The 18,761-nt window shown below is 36.3% G+C and overlaps 2 protein-coding genes across 2 annotated transcripts; both read right to left on the bottom strand.

Moving 5' to 3' along the window:
* Window positions 1-292: 292 nt before the first annotated feature.
* Window positions 293-5,090, bottom strand: LOC102630401 (probable protein phosphatase 2C 75). The gene is made up of 4 exons (XM_006490214.4): window positions 4,460-5,090; window positions 3,926-4,324; window positions 2,238-2,343; window positions 293-1,012 (listed from the first exon to the last, which is right to left on the bottom strand). The coding sequence occupies exons 1-4, from the start codon at window positions 4,928-4,930 to the stop codon at window positions 666-668; spliced, it is 1,323 nt and encodes a 440-aa protein (XP_006490277.1). The 5' UTR covers window positions 4,931-5,090; the 3' UTR covers window positions 293-665.
* Window positions 5,091-15,319: 10,229 nt separating this feature from the next.
* Window positions 15,320-17,980, bottom strand: LOC102630100 (subtilisin-like protease SBT1.3). The gene has a single exon (XM_006490213.4). The coding sequence runs from the start codon at window positions 17,788-17,790 to the stop codon at window positions 15,481-15,483; it is 2,310 nt and encodes a 769-aa protein (XP_006490276.2). The 5' UTR covers window positions 17,791-17,980; the 3' UTR covers window positions 15,320-15,480.
* Window positions 17,981-18,761: the final 781 nt, after the last annotated feature.

Raw genomic sequence — 18,761 nt, forward strand, 5'->3', positions numbered from 1 at the left:
ATCTTCTATTTAAATATATGATACCATTATATGTACATAGAAAACTTATTTTTTTTCCTTTTTGGTCTAATATCTATTTTTCCTAATACGGAAATTTTTGAAAAGATAAATTTCTGTTCGGGACATTTACAGAAGTTACCTTACATAAAATTTGATTTTGAGATAATCAAGACTCTAAGGCTGCTTTTAGGAACAATATAAAATCTCCTTATTTGAGAATTAGTTTTAGAGTGAATTTACCAAACATTATTTACTAAATATCTTTTCCCGAACATGTGCTAACAAACATGTATCCATATCACCGCTGCAAAAAGATAACATACTTTCCACGAATTTGCACAACTCAGTACAGCACATACAAAGAATTGAAGTTAGTTTAATATACGAGCTAATGAACCACAAATCAGCAGGCAGCAACTGCAATACGGTACCCATCAGCTAAAATGTAAAATAAGTACCCGTCGTCCCGAGCCATGTGATTAATCATGTAGAACTAATGTCATATTGGCTTAAAGCGATCTTAGCAGATCATAGAATATCAGTCAATTCAATGTTTTCCATCTATGTAAAGAGATTATTTTTCCAATGAAGTTGCCACATGTTTCTCTCACTGTGAGACCTGAACAATGCTCATAACAACCACACATTCGGGTCTTCCTACCTACCTATCTGTTCCTCTTAAGATCAATAACTATGACACTGATGTTATCAGAGCTTCTTCGCCCCAAAGCAAGCCGGGTTAACAATGCAGCAGCCAGAACACTTCTTGATGGATACAATGGTTCAGCCCTTTCATCTTCTACCATCCGAGGCCCAGCATTGAGGTCTATATCTGCAGCAGCTTCAGGATTTTCTTCTCTAAGACACTCACTAGCAACCTCACAAGCCAAGTTGTTTGGCAGTACATCCCACATGCCATCGCTTGCAAGAATTAAGCACTCATCTTCAGCTTCCCTTTTGGTAAAAGTGATATCAGGCTCTGATGTTACAACTGGTTTAAGATACCCATCCCCTGTTTAGACAGAAACAACATACGCTCATAAACTGTACTGAAAATCAAACTAATGGCTTTTAATTATAGGAGTTGTAATAACTATACATGTTAGTGTTCTAAGTTTTAATGACATAAATGGTTATAAATATGAAATAATATCTACATTGCTTGATCCCTTAGGAATAAACCCCTACTTTTCCATTCATCTGCAGATTGTACCAACAGTAAACTACATGCTCAGTTGGTTGTAACATTATAGAAAACTCCAAGATTGGTAGGCAACAAACTAGAAGGAATTCAACATTATCTCAGAGAGAAAACACAATCTAAGATCTAGCACAAATGCAATGATTCAGGGTAATCAGTAACCATCTGACATCTGCTATAGCAAACTTCTGGAAGTCAAGAAGCAAAAACCTCATATAATCAAGTCAAATGGTGTACATTGTCCTACTGCAAGTTACCACTAGAATTCAGTGCTCTTCATGGCAGCCGCATGAAACAAAAACTTGACACAAAATTGGGCACAATTTCATAACATGAAGAAATAAAGGGGCACAAGTCATAAATCAAACAGAGTTATATACTAGCGTAAAGAATTTCATAAATATTTGACATCCAAACTTACCAAATATAGCATCACAATGTTTTAGTAAAATGTAAATCACTTGCATCATCAACTATGATTGCTTTTAGACCATAGGATCATCCATGACGTTCTCCACTGGCATCTTAAACCTTCAATCAACAACATGCATATAGCCAATGTCCAATGGCATAAAAATTATAACTAAGCCAAAAGTTTCAACTGCTTCGACTCCAAAGAGTGGAATAGAACATTATAGATAAAATCAATGATGTTAAAATATTATCAAAACCAATAATAAATATGAGAAGCCTCCAAACCTATTCACTTTCTTAGATGCTAGTTTCAAGGAATCAATGAACTGTCCACGGCTTTAATGTTATACCATTGCTTACATACTCTCCATAAAATTGTGGTTGTTCTAACTACGTTAAATATCAAGAATTAATCCTGGATTATATGGAAGCAACACCAAAATAAAACTTCTTTAGGATAATACCAAAATTTGATGGATCAAAATATGCAAAATACACTGCAGTGAAACGTCTGGGAATTGCACCAAACAGTCAGTTCTTTGCGTGTCATACATCAAACAAGTGATATCATATAAAATGCAAATGATTAAAACAGCTTGACGATTTCTTTGGAATAAAATACCTATAGCTCGGGACATGGCAAGAATGCCTTCAACTCGTGCTCCGTTCACAAAGATGACTCTTCCCCCAGAAGCTTCAATCCTTGCAAGTTCATCTGGTCTATCCGGCTGCCAAAATGATGAGTGTTGGTGTAATTAATATTTTATGAAGAGTAACTTAATGGGGGTAGATTCCATTTAGTAAAGTAGGAAAAATATTTATAGCCAATCTCTTTAAAGAATAATACTAAATGGAAATACAAATCTATGCGACAGAATTATTGAAGAAGTGACATGCCACCACAAGAGAAAAAGAAAATGACAGAAATGTTGAAGAACATATGTTATCATCACTAATACGTCAGCAAATTTAGTGTATAACTGCATAAATGCACAGATTTGTGCAAGAAAAACAAAATAACAATTTATCGCTGCATGCAAGTGTAATGTCATCATCTATGCAACGACAATAATCAAGTGCAAATGTGAAGTTTCCAGTGCATAAATAAAACAAATCTTACGTCACACTTGGCTATCCTCATGTTTACTAAATATATGCCTAACGGACAAGGATCCTCTCCTTGTTTAATGAGTGGCTAAGATTGAGGTCTGAAATTGTTTTTCAATTTATTTACAATGAAGCCAACATTTTTTCGCTAGATTATGAAGGCAAGGAGAGGCAAGGAGAGATCCTAATCCATGCCAAAGTGGGATAACTTTAAAATGGCAATTAAAATTTCAAAACATTGCGGAGCTAACCATCGAGGTTATATGAAAAATAAGTATTATTAGCTAGGCTGTTACCACTATTTTGTATCATGATATAACCATTCGCTATCGTCGAGTTCATTAGATGGGTTCCAATAATCGGATAACTTTAAAATGACAACTAAAGTTTCAAAATGTTGGGGTGCTAACCACCAAGGTTAAATAAAAATTAGTATCATTCGCTAGGCTGTGCTCGACCAATTTATGTCTAGATACAACTATTGCATCGCACCATTAAAACCATTGCCCTCTATATCACTTTGGCGATATATAAAACATCATTACCACCAGAAATTGTACTTGATTGGATTGAATTAAAAGATATTAACTAGTCTTATGTTTGATGTCCTGGCAGGATTAAATGGAACTGAAATGAATTGCTCAAATTTACTACTAATATAGTTAAAGCTAAATTACTGCTACCAGTTTTAACTTAGATTACATATCAAGATTTAGTTAATGATTCTCATTAACATGAGAATTTATCACTGGGCTAGATATCCTAGTACATGAACCATTCTTCTGTAAGCGTTTAATTGGCCCAAAGACAGGGTTGAGACTATAATCCCACATCAGCAATTCAATCTTATGTAAAGTTCTGCCGATCATTTAAAAGAAAATATATATTATAGACAATTGAACAAGAACAAATAAAGTGTTTTTTTTTAAGATTAAAATACAATTTACTGACCACAATTACAAACAATACTTGCACTATATTTTTAATAGTGAATATATTAGAAATAATTTTGAATTTTACAAAGAATACTTTGTAAGGCACCATTAAAATACAAATTCCAAAGGAGAGCAATTTGGCAATCCAACACGTGACAAAAAACCTGATGAATACAATTGTCAAAACAGACTAATGCAACAGAAAAATAAATAGAAAGGACAGCTGTCCAACATCAGAGGCAGAGCCATATCGACGTGAAGAAATTACCTTGTGATCACAGCTAAGAGGAATTGCTCTCCCAGCTCGGCAGAGGACGGCGCGTGAATCGCCGCAATTGGCAACAATGATGTGTTCGGAAGTTAAAAGTGCCACCACAGCAGTGGATCCACTGAGCGCCACCTCCATCGAGTGAGCAGCACAATCGCACCCAACGCTCCCACACGCGCACGTGCTAACTGCCACCTCGTCCATTCTTTCGCAGCACCTCCTTATCGCTCTCCTCCACCGGTCTTCCCACTCAGCAGTATTTTCTGTTTCCCGTTGAGGCTCTTCTCTGGTTGAGGTACTAGGTCCCGCTCCCGCATTCGCATTACCCGACGTGCACCTCACGCGCATTAGCTCTTCCTCCATGATCACGTGCATTTTCTCCTTGCACAATGATGACACCTGTATGTATAAGCAATTCCCTGATTAAAAGACTAAATTATCCCCAATCCTGCTTTATCATCTAACAGTTAAGCAAGGATTCGATAGACTTTTTATTTTATTTTTCCAAAAAATAAAGTTGATTTCGGAAATTACGTGACGTCCACCATGGCCGTCGTACACAGCGAAGAAATGCACCGGTCTTCGCCAATTTATATCCGGTGAGCAAAGACTCGTCCGCGTAGAAATTGCATCCTCCATCTCACGTGATCTCCCGGTGACGGACATCGTTCCGAAGATAGGTTCGACAGCTTGAACCTCCGTCGTTGCCGCCAGCGAAACAACCTTCTCCGTGCCCTCGCCCGAAGAAGGAGACGAATTCACGTCAGTCTCCGTCGCTGGCGTATCTTTCGTTTCAGCCTCCGTGCGCATTCTCTTGCCCTCCGCCACACGATCCGAGTCCTCCGTCCGCTTCTCCTTTCTAATATCACTAGCCGTAGGCTCAGAACTTGTGGCTACAATTGCGCCGAACCGCCTCATTTTTATTCTCCGGCGCCTGCGCTCCCTGCATTTCGCTGGCGAATCGTCATTTTGATCACTAGGCATTCTTTGATAAACCTCTGTCATTGGTAAAACTTGTTAGAAATTAAACTAAGCAAACCGTCAACACCGCCTCCGATCATTGTAAAAGACGTCATCATGCACAGTAACAAAGCGGAGAAATGAAATGAAAATAAAAATTTATTTTCTTTTTAATTTTTGAAACGTAAGAAACAAAGTGGCAACGTGTTGAGTTTCCTCTTTCTCCTCTACAGTGTAAGGCCAGCTCAACGGGGCAACTTTCCCTGCCTGCCCAAGCTGCCCGTCACCGACCAAACTTCACTCTTTAAACGACACGTATCCTCCTTGACACATCGGTTTTCCTTTGGGCTGTCTTCGCCCATTTCGCTAATCAATTTCGCAAGCCGGGACGTATCGAAGTTTGTAAAGCTGCCACGTGTCAAAAGAGTTCCATAAAGTGCAGGACCAGCACAAAGGAGCTAACATGTGGTCGAATAATTTGACTCCACGTATATACGCAAAAGAGACTGAATGGTCCCCGCGATAGTACGTTTCGATAGACTTTTCAACTATTTTTTTTTTTAAATTTTTCTCTTTAACAGTAATCTTAGTACCGTGCATACGTGGCAATCTGTGGAAGCACCAGCAATGCGCGAGTGACGTGTTCGGTCCAGAGCTGACACATGGGAGAACACGAGTTTAGAAGCAAAATAAGCGTCACAGGTGTCTGTTAAGAATACCAGTTCGCCAAAAATAGTACATTATCTTAGGGTGCCTCTAAGTTACGTTAAGCGTAACTTACGTTTTTTGTCTTTTTTCTTTTGGCAAATTTCACACGAGTCCTTGTATTCTTTATGTTTATGGATGTATTTGCCTTTTTTTATCAATTATACATCTATTTTTCATTCTTTTCAATGTTCTTTTTATTTTTTTAAATAATAACATACGATTATCAAATGGCCAAACCTAGGTTACGTGTAACGCAACATACATTCAAGAAGTGAAATATCTATTGGCACCCTTGAATTTTATGGAAACTACATTAATTGAATTAAAATGGTAAATTAAAATATCAAATGGTATCTATTAATCAGAATTAATCAGAGTATATGTTGATAATGCCCTTTAATCAGAATTAATTCTTAGGAATGATTTTAACGGTAATTCTGAAAGCTATTGCATGTTAATTTTGAAGTCTGTCATGTATATTTTTTATATAATTTCTCTTTAATTTAATTATATAATTAAATTACATGCAATAAACCTACAATTCAAGACTAGGATTAATAAATTTAGGACCAGAAGTTTATTCTGAATTTATAGATTTGTATGAATTTGATAATCATTTAATAATGTTTAAAGAAATAAATAAAACTTTAGAGAAAATAAAAAAATCGATAGGAGGGATGGAAGAATAATCAGAATTAATTCTTAGGAATGATTTTAACGGTAATTCTGAAAGCTATTGCATGTTAATTTTGAAGTCTGTCATGTATATTTTTTATATTTTTTATATAATTTCTCTTTAATTTAATTATATAATTAAATTACATGCAATAAACCTACAATTCAAGACTAGGATTAATAAATTTAGGACCAGAAGTTTATTCTGAATTTATAGATTTGTATGAATTTGATAATCATTTAATAATGTTTAAAGAAATAAATAAAACTTTAGAGAAAATAAAAAAATCGATAGGAGGGATGGAAGAAGACAAATACATCCACAGCTGTAAAAATTGAAAATAAAAAGAATTAGGAGGGCTCATATGATATTTGCCAAAAAGAAAAAGACAAAGAACGTAAGGTACATTGATTGTAACTTAGGCGTTCCCCATTATCTATTTATTAAAGCATTCTCCATTAACATTACTGTTTAGTGAGACAGGAAGGAAATCGTTACGTTAATTTCTTAAACTTTACTAATATATTCTGTTTTTTCATTGATCGATTAATAGTACATCAATTAATTATATTATGTTTTTTCATTTAATTTATATAATTTTTTAATTAATCATTTTTTCATTTAACTTACATATTTTTGGATTTAATTTTAATTTAATAAATAATTTAATTAAAAAAATATGGATCCAAATATTAGATTTTTCAGATGCATTTGCTTCTAGACCTAAATTCAAATCTATATGGATTTTGAAGTACAGATTTATATTTTTTGGATTTAAATATTTTAAATATTTGTAAAGATCTTTGTGGATACGAATCGGACCAAGATTTTTTCACAATCGCTTATCATAATGTATTATTTCCCTATATATATTAGTAAAGTTTAAGAAATTCATGTAACGTTTTCCTTCCTGTCTCACTAAACAATAATGTTAATGAAGTATGCTTAATAAATAAATCATGTACTATTTTTGGCGAATTGGTATTTTTATTTATGGATTGATCATGTTGTATGTTATTCTAGGTATTAAATTGTTGATTGTTGAATTATGATTGGATTTTATTTGATTTTATTAGGTAAATTTGTTGAATTTTAAATTATATTTAAAATTTTGAATTTAGCATTGTGCGGATCTGGATATTTAGAAAATATGTCCTCAATCCACATGAGTATTACCGATATCTAAATCCATATATTTTTTTGTGGATCTGAGTGTGGATCAAGATCCCAAAATATTAATGCGGATCCAAATCCAAATGTACCCACATTCAGATCTGGATTCGAATTTTTCTATCTTTAATTACAACAATCAAATACATTTATTAGATCCTTTACCTTTGTGGGAAGCAAAGCGACGTTGTTAAGGGTGGGTATTTGGTTCAGTTTGAACTTAACCGAATAGAATTCAGGTATATTATGGCAGTTTGGTTCAACTCAATTCGGGTAGCAAAAATCAAATGGTTCAAAAATCTCTGGACCAATTGATTCTTGAACCAAACAATACAAAGAAAAAGTTAAAAATAGAATTTACAAAAATAAAAATTTGAAAATTAAAAGCTTTAGCCTAAACCAGATCAACATAGAAGCTCTTTGACTCTTAACATAGTTGAAACATTGATATTAGCACAAAATTAGTTACAATCTTCTCTTTTTTTTGAGATGACAAGAAGTCTTAATCAATTAGTTCAAGAAAATGAGTTTATGGATAAACTTTCAAAAGGTAAGTTTTATAAAATTTAAATTTAAGTTTGTTTTAATTAGGTTGCACAATTTTGATTTATGTAGCTTTTGTTCACATGGTTCAACATAAAGAATATTTATGACAATTAAGCTGGTACTTTTATTTTTTTAGTTAATCAAGTAATTACCAATGTGATATTATACATTTTTTTTTAATTGTTAGTTTTTGGCTAGTAGGTCAGTTTGAGAGATAATAAAGTTAATGTGGATATGAAAGTTAAAGGATTCAGAAGTGGTGATTGAGAAAGCGGTCAATAGTGATGAAACTTTGTAGTGAAGTTTATTTTGTAATTTGTAGTGGATTTCTAGATTATTGTTGGATATTATTTTATTTTTTTATTGTTTGTGGATTATGAACTCAAGATTATTATTGTAGTAATAATATATTGCTATTATATCATTTTTTGTAAAATATACAGGGTGAAATTACTCGAACCAAATCAAACCAAATCAAACCAAACCACATAACCGAATCGAATCGAACCAAATCAAATTATTTTGGTTTAGTTCGATTGAATTCTAGTGTTTGGTTTGTATTTGGTTCACAAAATTATAAATCAATTGGTTTAAGTTTGATTCGGTTTTAAGCCTTAATTGAACCAAACCAAATAGTGCCTATCCCTAACCAAATAGAAATGTTTCAATTTGGAATTTTAAAGTACGAGAACGTCTGAGAAAACATATAAACCATGCGATTTAAGCGCTTCAAGTTGTAAGCCTTTAAAGCTACACAATTTTAAAGTTTTCTCAGAATTTTCTCGCACTTTAAAATCTCGAACCATAAATCTACTATATATATGTGTGTGTGTGTGTGTGTGTGTGTAAAGTTGCGTAGACCATTCTCACACTAACCGTTTACCACTACGTTTTCTACTATTGTCGCTATTCATTCAATCAAATCCAAATTATTCTGATCATTACCATAACCAGCTCTCTCTCTCTCTCTCTCTCTCTCTCTTTTTAATTTTTCCCCTTAAAGTTTAAATGATAAAATACTGATTTCAGTGTTGAGGCATCTTTTGTCTAACAAAAAGAAATCTATTTGAACAATGATTTATTGCTAAAAGGTGTAAATCTTAAACAAATAAATATAAAATAGTAACATTATTGTTATATTTATTCAATTAAGGTACTTTTGGACTAATGTGATTTTTTTTACTATTATTATGTGTATGATATTAATTAATTTTATTATTAAAATCTAACATATTACATAAGAGATTAAAGACATTTTAAATGGTTAATTTTTTTTTAAATATAGGTCAAATACGTGACACGATTTTGATAAATTTAATATTTGTATTAAGTTAGAATTCGAGACTTTTGACAGATTGAACTTTTTTCCATCAAAATTTGACTGGATATGCGAACCTTAAGATAAAGAATGTCAAAGTCATGGTTGGGCACCGCCCATGAACATTTTTCAAATTGGGCACCCAAATTGAAGTCCAAGGAGGTGTCGCCCAAGGAAAGAAAAAAAAAAGGAAACTTTGACAAAGAAGAAAGAAGAATATGCAAATGGTGGTTGGCACACCAAAATGGAAGAAAAAAAATTATTATTTTAATAGCCAATATTTGGCTATAAAAGGGAGCTCCTCATTTTGTTTCATTCATCCAAAATCTTAGAGCTCTCTAATTCATTTGTGAAAAGAATTGAGAGTTGAGAGTGTTAGAGTTTTAAACTATTGTTTTAGTGATTTGAGAGATTGGGTGTATTGAAGTTCTGGGTAGTGAGCTAAAATATTACAATACTTGTAATCCTCATTTTACTAGTGAAATATTTTCTTTCTGTCTTCGCCCGTGGACGTAGGCTAAAAGCATAATCACGTAATTTCCTGGTGTCATCTTTTGTGTTTATTCTTTATTTTCTTCCAATTTTATTTTAGCCGCGGCCCTACTTCACCCATCAATTTTCTAACAGTGGTATCAGGGCTATTTGTTGAATTTTTTGGAGTCGGGTACTGTTCACGTAAGGGATACTGTTCACACATAAAATACTATTCACGTATACGATACTATTCATATATACGGTACTGTTCACGAGAAACAGTGGGAACGATCCAAGAATTTTGTGGTGCAAAGTAAGGAATAGTGGTGTGAGTAAAGCAACTATGTGGTTTTATACATGTCTAGGAAAGTTTTGTCACAAAGGCGATAAGAACCTAATGAGTCTGAGTTTTAAGTGGGACCATTGTGACACCTCTAGTCTTTTCTGGGAACTTTCCTGGTGTGCATATTCACACATACTCACAACTATTCAAGGTGGTACACGAGCTTGTGTGCGGTATTTATCAACAAAATGGTGGTAAAGTATGAAATTGAGAAGTTCAACGGGAATAATTTTTCATTGTGAAAAATGAAAATGAAAACTATATTGAGGAAAAATAATTGCTTGGCAGCAATTAGAGAAAGGTCCATGGAGATAACTGATGACAAGTGGAACGAGATAAATGGAAATGCCATTTCTAATCTATACTTGGCATTTGCGGATGGAGTATTATCCAGTGTGACAGAGAAAAATACAGCGAAGGAAATATGAGATACTCTCACAAAATTGTACGAGGCCAAGTCACTACACAACAAAATCTTCTTGAAAATGAATCTCTATACTCTTCGAATGGCGGAATCTACAATGGTGACCGACCACATCAACACCTTGGTGACTATATTTTCACAACTCACCACGTTGGGTCATAATATAGAGGAAAATGAACGTACAGAGGTTCTACTTTAAAGTCTACCAGATTCGTATGATCAACTCATCATCAACTTAACAAACAACAATCTAGCGGACAGTCTGGTTTTCGACGATGTTGCAGCCTCCGTATTAAATGACGAGAGTATGTGGAAAAATAAGAAAAACAGACAAGCAAGTTCGCAGCAAGCGGAGGCGCTATCGATGACGAGAGAGAGATCAATAGAACGTGGCCCCAATGGGAGTCACAATCATGGTAGATCAAAATCTAGAAGTAAGAAAAATGTTAAATGCTACGACTGTGGCAAGAAAGGGCACGTCAAGAAAGAGTGTTGGAGTAACTAGAAGAGAAAAAAAGGCAAAGAACCTGAGTCATCAAATGCTCAAAGGTGTGTAGCAAGTACCTCAGATGATGGTGAAATTCTCTACAGCAATGCAACAACTATTTCAAAATGCAGAAAACGACTATCTGACGTTTGGCTCATAGATTTAGGAGTTACCTGACACATGACCTCTCAAAGAGAATGGTTCCACACATATGAATCTATCTCAAGAGGATGATATATATGAGAGATGATCATGCATTGGAGATCGCTGGTATTGGTACTATCAAAATCAAAATGTTTGATGGTACAATTCGCATAATTGGGGAAGTGCGACATGTCAAAAGTCTGAAGAAAAATTTATTCTCTTTGGGACAAATAGACAGCCATGGGTGCAAAACTCATATTGAAAATAGGATCATAAAGATTGTTAAAGCCGCGGTTGTATTGATGAAGGTAGAAAGGATCAGTGCTAATATATTCATGCTTAAAGGAGAAACACTACAGGAGGCTGATGCGTGTGTCGCATTAAATGGAGAAGAATTAATGATGATGTGGCACCTCAAACTCGGTCAAATGTCAGAGCAAGGTTTGAAGATTCTCTTTGAGCGAAAATTGTTTCCGGGGCTCAAATTGGTAAGTTTACCATTTTGCGAGCATTGTGTTACAAGTAAGCAGCTTAGATTAAAATTCAGTAGATCTGTTGCTAAAAGTAAATGCATTCTAGACTTGATTCATTCTGATGTTTGAGAATCGCCGGATATGTCCATTGGAGGTGCATAGTACATGGTGACTTCCATTGATGATTATTCCAGGAGATATTGGGTGTATCCAATTAAGAAAAAGTCAGATGTATTTCCAATGTTTAAAGAATACAAAGTGCGGGTGGAACTTGAATATGGTAAAAAGATCAAATGCTTAAGGACAGATAATGGTGGAGAGTATACAACGAGTTTTTTGCTTTCTGTAAGCAAGAGGTATTCAGAGGCAGTTCGCGGTGGTATACACTCCTAAATAAAATAGAGTGACAGAGCGGATGAACATGACTCTTACAGAACGAATAAGAGCTATGTTGAGGACTGCTGGTCTACCCAATTCATTTTGAGCAGAAGCAGCCAAAACTGTCTATTATATAGTAAATCGATTACCATTCACTACAATTGGGCTGAAGACAGAGATGAAGATGTGGACTGGAAAGCCAGCTGATTACTCCTACCTACATGCATTTAAATGTCTTGTGTACGTGATGTACAATGCTCAAAAAAGAGCAAAGTTGGATCTAAAATCTAGAAGATGTATCTTCTTGGGATATGCTAATAGAGTAAAATGGTATAATCTGTGGGACCCCACTCCCTACAAGATCGTCATCAGCAGAGATGTTATTTTTGTAGAATATCAACTGCAAAGGAAAGATGCAGATGATGGCACTATAAAAGAAAAGTCAGAGACTGTGCCGATATATGTGGAAAATAATCCAGAAGATTTAGATTCTTCTGAAGCAACACCAGAGCACGAGGAACAAGAACTAGTCGAGTTCGAGGCTCCAGAAGTTCATCAATCAACTCGTGAAAGACGACTGCCAGCGTGGCACTCGGAATATGTCACATATATCAATGTTGCATATTGTCTTCTAACAGAGGATGAAGAGCCATAAACTTTCATGAAGCTTTCAACAGCTCAGATGTTGCTTTGTGGATGACAGCAATGCAGGAAGAAATTGAAGTTCTACACAAGAATAAGACATGGGAACTTGTACCATTACTACATAGAAAAAAAGCTATTGGAAGCAAATGGGTCTACGAGATCAAACGTGATAGTGATAACCAAGTGGAGCAGTATCATGCAAGATTGGTGATGAAAGGATATGCTCAGAAAGAAGGTATTGACTTTAAAGAGATATTTTCTCTGGTGGTTCAACTTACAACAGTCAGAGTAGTCTTGGCGATGTCTGCTACATTTGACTTACATCTTGAACAGTTAAATGTGAAAACTGCATTTCTTCATGGAGAATTTGAAGAAGAAATATATATGCTCCAACTAGAAGGTTTTGCAGAAACAGGAAAGGAAAACTTGGTTTGCAGGTTGAACAAATCTATATACAGTCTCAAACAGGCGTCGAGGTGTTGGTATAAGAGATTTGATTCCTTCATTATGAGTCTTGGATACAACAGACTTAGTTCAGATCATTGTGCATATTACAAAAGGTTTGAAGATAATGATTTCATTATTTTGCTGTTGTATGTGGATGACATATTGGTAGCAGGCCCCAACACAGATCGAATCCAAGAATTGAAGGCACAGTTGGTGAGGGAGTTTGAAATGAAGGACTTGGGACCAACAAACAAGATTCTAGGGATGCAAATTCACTAAGATAGAAATAACAAAAAGATTTGGCTTTCTCAGAAGAACTACTTGAAGAAAATCTTACGACACTTCAACATGCACGATTATAAGCCAATTTTTACCCCACTTAATGTAATTTCAAATTATCCTCAAGTATGTGTCCTAGCAATGAAGTAAAGAGGAATGAGATGTCTCGAGTACCGTATGCATCAGCAGTGAAAAGTTTGATGTTTGCTATGATATATACTAGACCAGACATTGCACAAGCAGTGAGAGCAGTCAGTCGATATATGGCGAATCCTGGTGGAGAGCATTGGATAGCTGTGAATAGGATTCTGAGGTATATCAGAGGAACCTCATATATCGCATTATGTTATGGAGGATAAGAGTTTACTGTTAGGGGCTATGTGGATTCAGATTTTGCAGGGATGTTGATAAAAGAAAATCTAGTACTAGCTATGTGTTTACACTTGCGGGAGCAGTTGTAAGCTGGGTTTCAAAACTGCAAACCGTTGTGGCATTATCTACAACAGAAGCAGAATACATGGCAGCTACACAAGCTTGCAAGGAAGTTATTTGAATACAAAAGTTATTGAAGGAGTTTGGGCACAAACAAAAGAAAATTTCTGTGTTTTGTGACAGTCAGAGTGCTTTGCACATTGAAAGGAATCTAACTTTTCATTCTAGGACAAAGCACACAGGAGTTCTGTATCACTTCGTTTGAGAAGTAGTGGAAGATGAAAATGTTGATTTGCAGAAAATCCATACCAAAGAGAACCTAACAGATGTTTTGACCAAGCCAATCAATGCTGACAAGTTTGTCTGGAGTAGATCCTCTTATAGCCTAGTAGAAACGTAAGCAATATGATTATGGCGAAGCAGAAAGGATGGTGTGGAGATTGATTGATTCTCAATCAAACCTCCAAGTGGGAGAATGTCAAAGTCATGGTTGGGTGGTGCCAAACCATGAACATTTTTCAAATTGGGCACCCAAATTGAAGTCCAAGGAAGTGTCGCCCAAGGAAATAAAAAAAAGAAAAGGGAAACTTTGACAAGGAAGAAAGAAGAATCTATAAATGGTGGTTGGCACTCCAAAATGGAAGAAAAAGAATTATTATTTTAATAGTCAATATTTAGTTATAAAAGGGAGCTCCTCATTTCGTTTCATTCATCCAAAATCTTAGAGCTCTCTAATTCATTTGTGAAAAGAATTGAGAGTTGAGAGTGTTAGAGTTTTAAACTCTTGTTTTAGTGATTTGAGAGATTGGGTGTATTGGGGTTCTGGGTAGTGAGCCAAAATATTACAATACTTGTAATCCTCATTTTACTAGTGAAATATTTTCCTTTTGTCTTCGTCCGTAGACGTAGGCTAAAAGCTGAACCACGTAATTTCCTGATGTCCTCTTTTGTGTTTATTCTTTATTCTTTATTTTCTTCCAATTTTATTTTAGCTGCGGCCCTTCTTCACCCATTAATTTCCTAACAAAGAATTTACCCCTTGGCACTATAAGAGGGGCAATTCAAGAATTGTTCTCCACATAGTTGTGAAAATGCCCTGCTCAACGCATGCATGTTTAATGTTTTGCATCTGTTGAATTAGTTTAGTCTTTATCACTTCCAATAATGGAAATGTATAATGCCATGCATATTTTTTATTATGTTGCCTTGTTTGATAGTCTATTCTACGCTGATTAGGACAGGAGGAAATACATCAATAGGGACAGATACTGATGGAAATTGAATTGCCAATCTATCCTAGCTATGTGGGATGTTGTTAACTTATGTGTAGCCTAATTTTGCTTTGGCTACCTCAATGTGATGATTTGATAACTTACTATTGGTCTATGAAATTGAACTTATGCTCAGACTTGTGCATTGGTGCCATGAACGTTTTGGCATACGAGTTAAAATTTTCGAAATATTTGACGTAGTTACTGAAATTACGAATCTTATCAGAATGGTGCCGGGTAATTATTGAAGGGAAACAAAACGATAATCCATTGCAAACACTAAACCTTATGAGCCTTCTGGCTCTTAAACAACACACACTTTGATTCTAACAGAATCAAATAAAAATACTTATGGTGAAGTAAAAAATCAACCAGCAGAATTATATTGATGACAGCCTGGTTATAACAATTGGGCTTCTAACTTTGTGTACTCCATCTTTCCAAATCAAACCTCCAAATTCTGGAATCGTTTCTGGAGATTTTGTTGTGAAAGTAATCTTGTAAGAAAGTTTCTGGTATTTCTTAGTGAAATGTAATTTTTGGGGCTCCACTTTAATGGCTACACCTTTGAATGGTGAAACAACAACGTGGTAATTTGAAACAGGAGGCCCAACATTGGTGACAGTTCTGCGGAGAGTCAATGCAGAAACGTTTGCTGTCTCTGGGAACACAACTGAGATTGCTGGATAATTCAAATCCCCTGGCTTGGCAATAGAGTGTCGGCAAGTTCTATTTGCATACTTTCGGAAAACTTGTAGCTCCATCGGAGTTAGCTTCTGTGAGCAGAGGAAATCGAAGTAATCCTGTGCATTAATGTCATAAATCAAACCTGGGTCCAGTGCTTTCACTGGATTTATGTGTCCTGCACCGTGGTCATACGGACTTGAAGGTTCATATGATGAGGCATCTTTAAGAGGATTGTGTGTGTTATCATGAACATAAGCTGTTGTCATGAGGGCAGATTTGATTGCCGCTGGACTCCATTCCGGATGCCTTGCCTTGAGCAGAGCTGCAATTCCACTCACATGAGGGCAAGACATTGAAGTTCCAGACAATATGTTAAACTTCACTCTCCGGTGATCCGCCGGCAAGCTTGATGGCCCTGTCTCACCACTCCAAGCAGCAAGAATGTTCACTCCGGGTGCCACAATATCAGGTTTCAGAATTTCAAGTGTAAGGAAATTTGGCCCTCTGGAGGAAAATGCTGCCACTACTGGGGACGGCTTAATGCCCACTCTGGTGCCTAGCAATGCTAGAGATGCCGTTGCTTTTGGACTTGTCAATGCGTATTGCTTAATCTCTTTCCCTTCAATTTCTCCCACAGCAACTGCTGGCAGTAAGTGACAATCTGCAACTAGCTCCTCTCCGTTTGCTGCTGTATTTGCAAGAATCACGCCAATTCCTCCGGCATCTTTCACAACTTGACCCTTTTGCACTCGAGGACTAATACCGCGGTCACAAATCACAATTTTTCCGGCAACCGTGGTCGGATTCAAAGTTCCCTCCAAGCACAAAGAGCTTGAGTTGCTTGAGTTGCTTCCCATATAAACCACAGGATATTGCTTATTTGGCAACAAAGCCCTCCTGCCTTTATACAGTGAAACTCCAGTTATAGTCCTGCCAGTTCCAAGCTTAACAGTAGCAGGAAAATCTCTATCCAATGTGCTAGCACCAACTGTTGTAATCCATGGCGATACATTTGTGAGGCTAACAGGATCTGGACCTCCATTTCCTGCAGAACATGACACAAAAACACCCATTTCCATTGCTCCAAACGTAGCTATCGACAAACTGTCACGATGATAAGATGACACTCCACCACCCAACGAAATTGACAAAACATTCACTCCATCAGCAACTGCTCTATCAACCGCCGACAAAATATCTGAGCTGAAGCAACCTCCGGACCAGCAAACCTTGTAGGCCGCAATTCTCGCTCCGGTGGACATTCCCCTAGCCGTTCCATAAGCGTAACCAAGAAGATTTGCGCCATGTACAGGAGAGCCAGCAACAGTGGCTGCTGTGTGAGTCCCATGCCCGTCTTGATCTCTTGGTGATTTATACTCGTTTTGCTCGTTAATCTTTCCAGTAGCAGCTTCGTATCCACGGTAGAACACTCTTGCACCCACAATCTTTCTGTTACAATGATGCTTCTGGAAGCCACGGCCCGTTTCACAAGCGCCTTTCCAATGAGCAGGCACCGGCGTCATGCCCGTATCGTTAAAGCTTGCACTTTCAGGCCATATCCCAGTGTCAAGCACTCCAACAATAACGTCATAATCAGCTACTTTCTGAGACCAAATACTTGTGCTGTCTGCAGGTTCCAGCCCAAGAAACAGGGGACTCCTTGTCGTGTGGAGCTCGTACTTGGTCTCAGGAAATATGGCCATTACACCATCTTCTTGTTCTAGCCTCTCAGCTTCTTCTTCACTCAACCGTGCTGCTACTCCATGGAAAGCAGTCTGATAACTGTAAATTATCCTGTCTTCATCATTTTTATAAGCTACCGATTTCACAGTCGATGAGAACCATTCAGCGTGATCCGAAAAGGATTCCGGCATGGCAGACTTGTCCATTTGGACAATATAAGTCTTCTTCGTTGATTCAACATCGGCAGAGAAGCCAATGCTGAAGGCTAGGCAGTTTGCTAGAACGAAAAAAACCCATTTCACTACTGGATTTTCACCCATTTTTCCAGAAGAGCAAAGAGAGACCGACGGAGATAAAGATAAAAAGCAAAACGAGTGATTCTGTCGAGCTGATGCATTAAGACTTGAAATATCCAAGAGAGAGGGGGACCTTTGGCAGAATAATAAAGAAGGGTTGGTATGGTTTTTGAATGCCAACGAGATTTTGAAGAGCTGATTGGTGGTAGTAGTAAATACGGTCATGGTCCTTTGGGACACAAATTTTCCCTGTACCTCAGGCCCTTCTTGGTGATGTAGTGCCGTGACTTCTAATTTACAATTATTGTGGAAAGAAATAGCAAGTAAAAATTATTATTTTCGAAAAATGATATATGGACAAAACGCAAAAGGACGATAAAATAAGGTAAAAATAAAAAAGACGTCATTTTATTACCTTATAAATTTACCATTTAGATGAGAAGTAATAAAGTTCCACAACTAATTATTAAACGGACCCATCAGATACCTCATCTACCGTTCGAGTACAAAAGATACTATTTAACTATATATCTACGGTTTTAGTTATCGAGGAGATCAATGATTGTTCACATTGGAAAGTTGGTTGTCCAAGCGGTGAAATTAATTTTGAACGGCGCAGAAGGTAAGATTTATCAACTTATGAAGATTTCATTTAATGATGTTTGTGTTTTTATTGGCTAAAATCTGATCAACAAGGTCCCCCATACGCTTTTCACAGGATGTATGCATGCAGTTTCATCCTGACATGCATGTGCTCACCGTTGAATGGGAAAATTTTTAAGATGATTACTCCGTTTCCATTTTCGAGATTTGGAGACTTGCTTACGGCCTCTGTTCCCGTGGAAATTGATTTGGGTTGCGTTTTGTTTTAGGAGAATTAAGATATTTAATGAGCGTTGTGTGCATATGAAAATTATAATAATTGTGCTAAACTGCTAATGTTGATGGCTGATAAGGTGGAGCCTATTTTTGTTGGAAGTGAACTCTCGAAGATG

The sequence above is a fragment of the Citrus sinensis genome, chromosome 9 (assembly GCF_022201045.2).
Source record: "Citrus sinensis cultivar Valencia sweet orange chromosome 9, DVS_A1.0, whole genome shotgun sequence".
Taxonomy (NCBI): Eukaryota; Viridiplantae; Streptophyta; class Magnoliopsida; order Sapindales; family Rutaceae; genus Citrus; species Citrus sinensis.

Coding starts and splice junctions, on each gene's coding strand:
- LOC102630100 (XM_006490213.4), bottom strand. CDS start 17,790: ATGGGTGAAAATCCAGTAGTGAAATGGGTTTTTTTCGTTCTAGCAAAC.
- LOC102630401 (XM_006490214.4), bottom strand. CDS start 4,930: ATGACAGAGGTTTATCAAAGAATGCCTAGTGATCAAAATGACGATTCG. Junction 4,325..4,459: donor ACGGCCATGGTGGACGTCAC/GTAATTTCCGAA, acceptor TTATACATACAG/GTGTCATCATTGTGCAAGGA. Junction 1,013..2,237: donor TGCCATGTCCCGAGCTATAG/GTATTTTATTCC, acceptor CTGTCTAAACAG/GGGATGGGTATCTTAAACCA.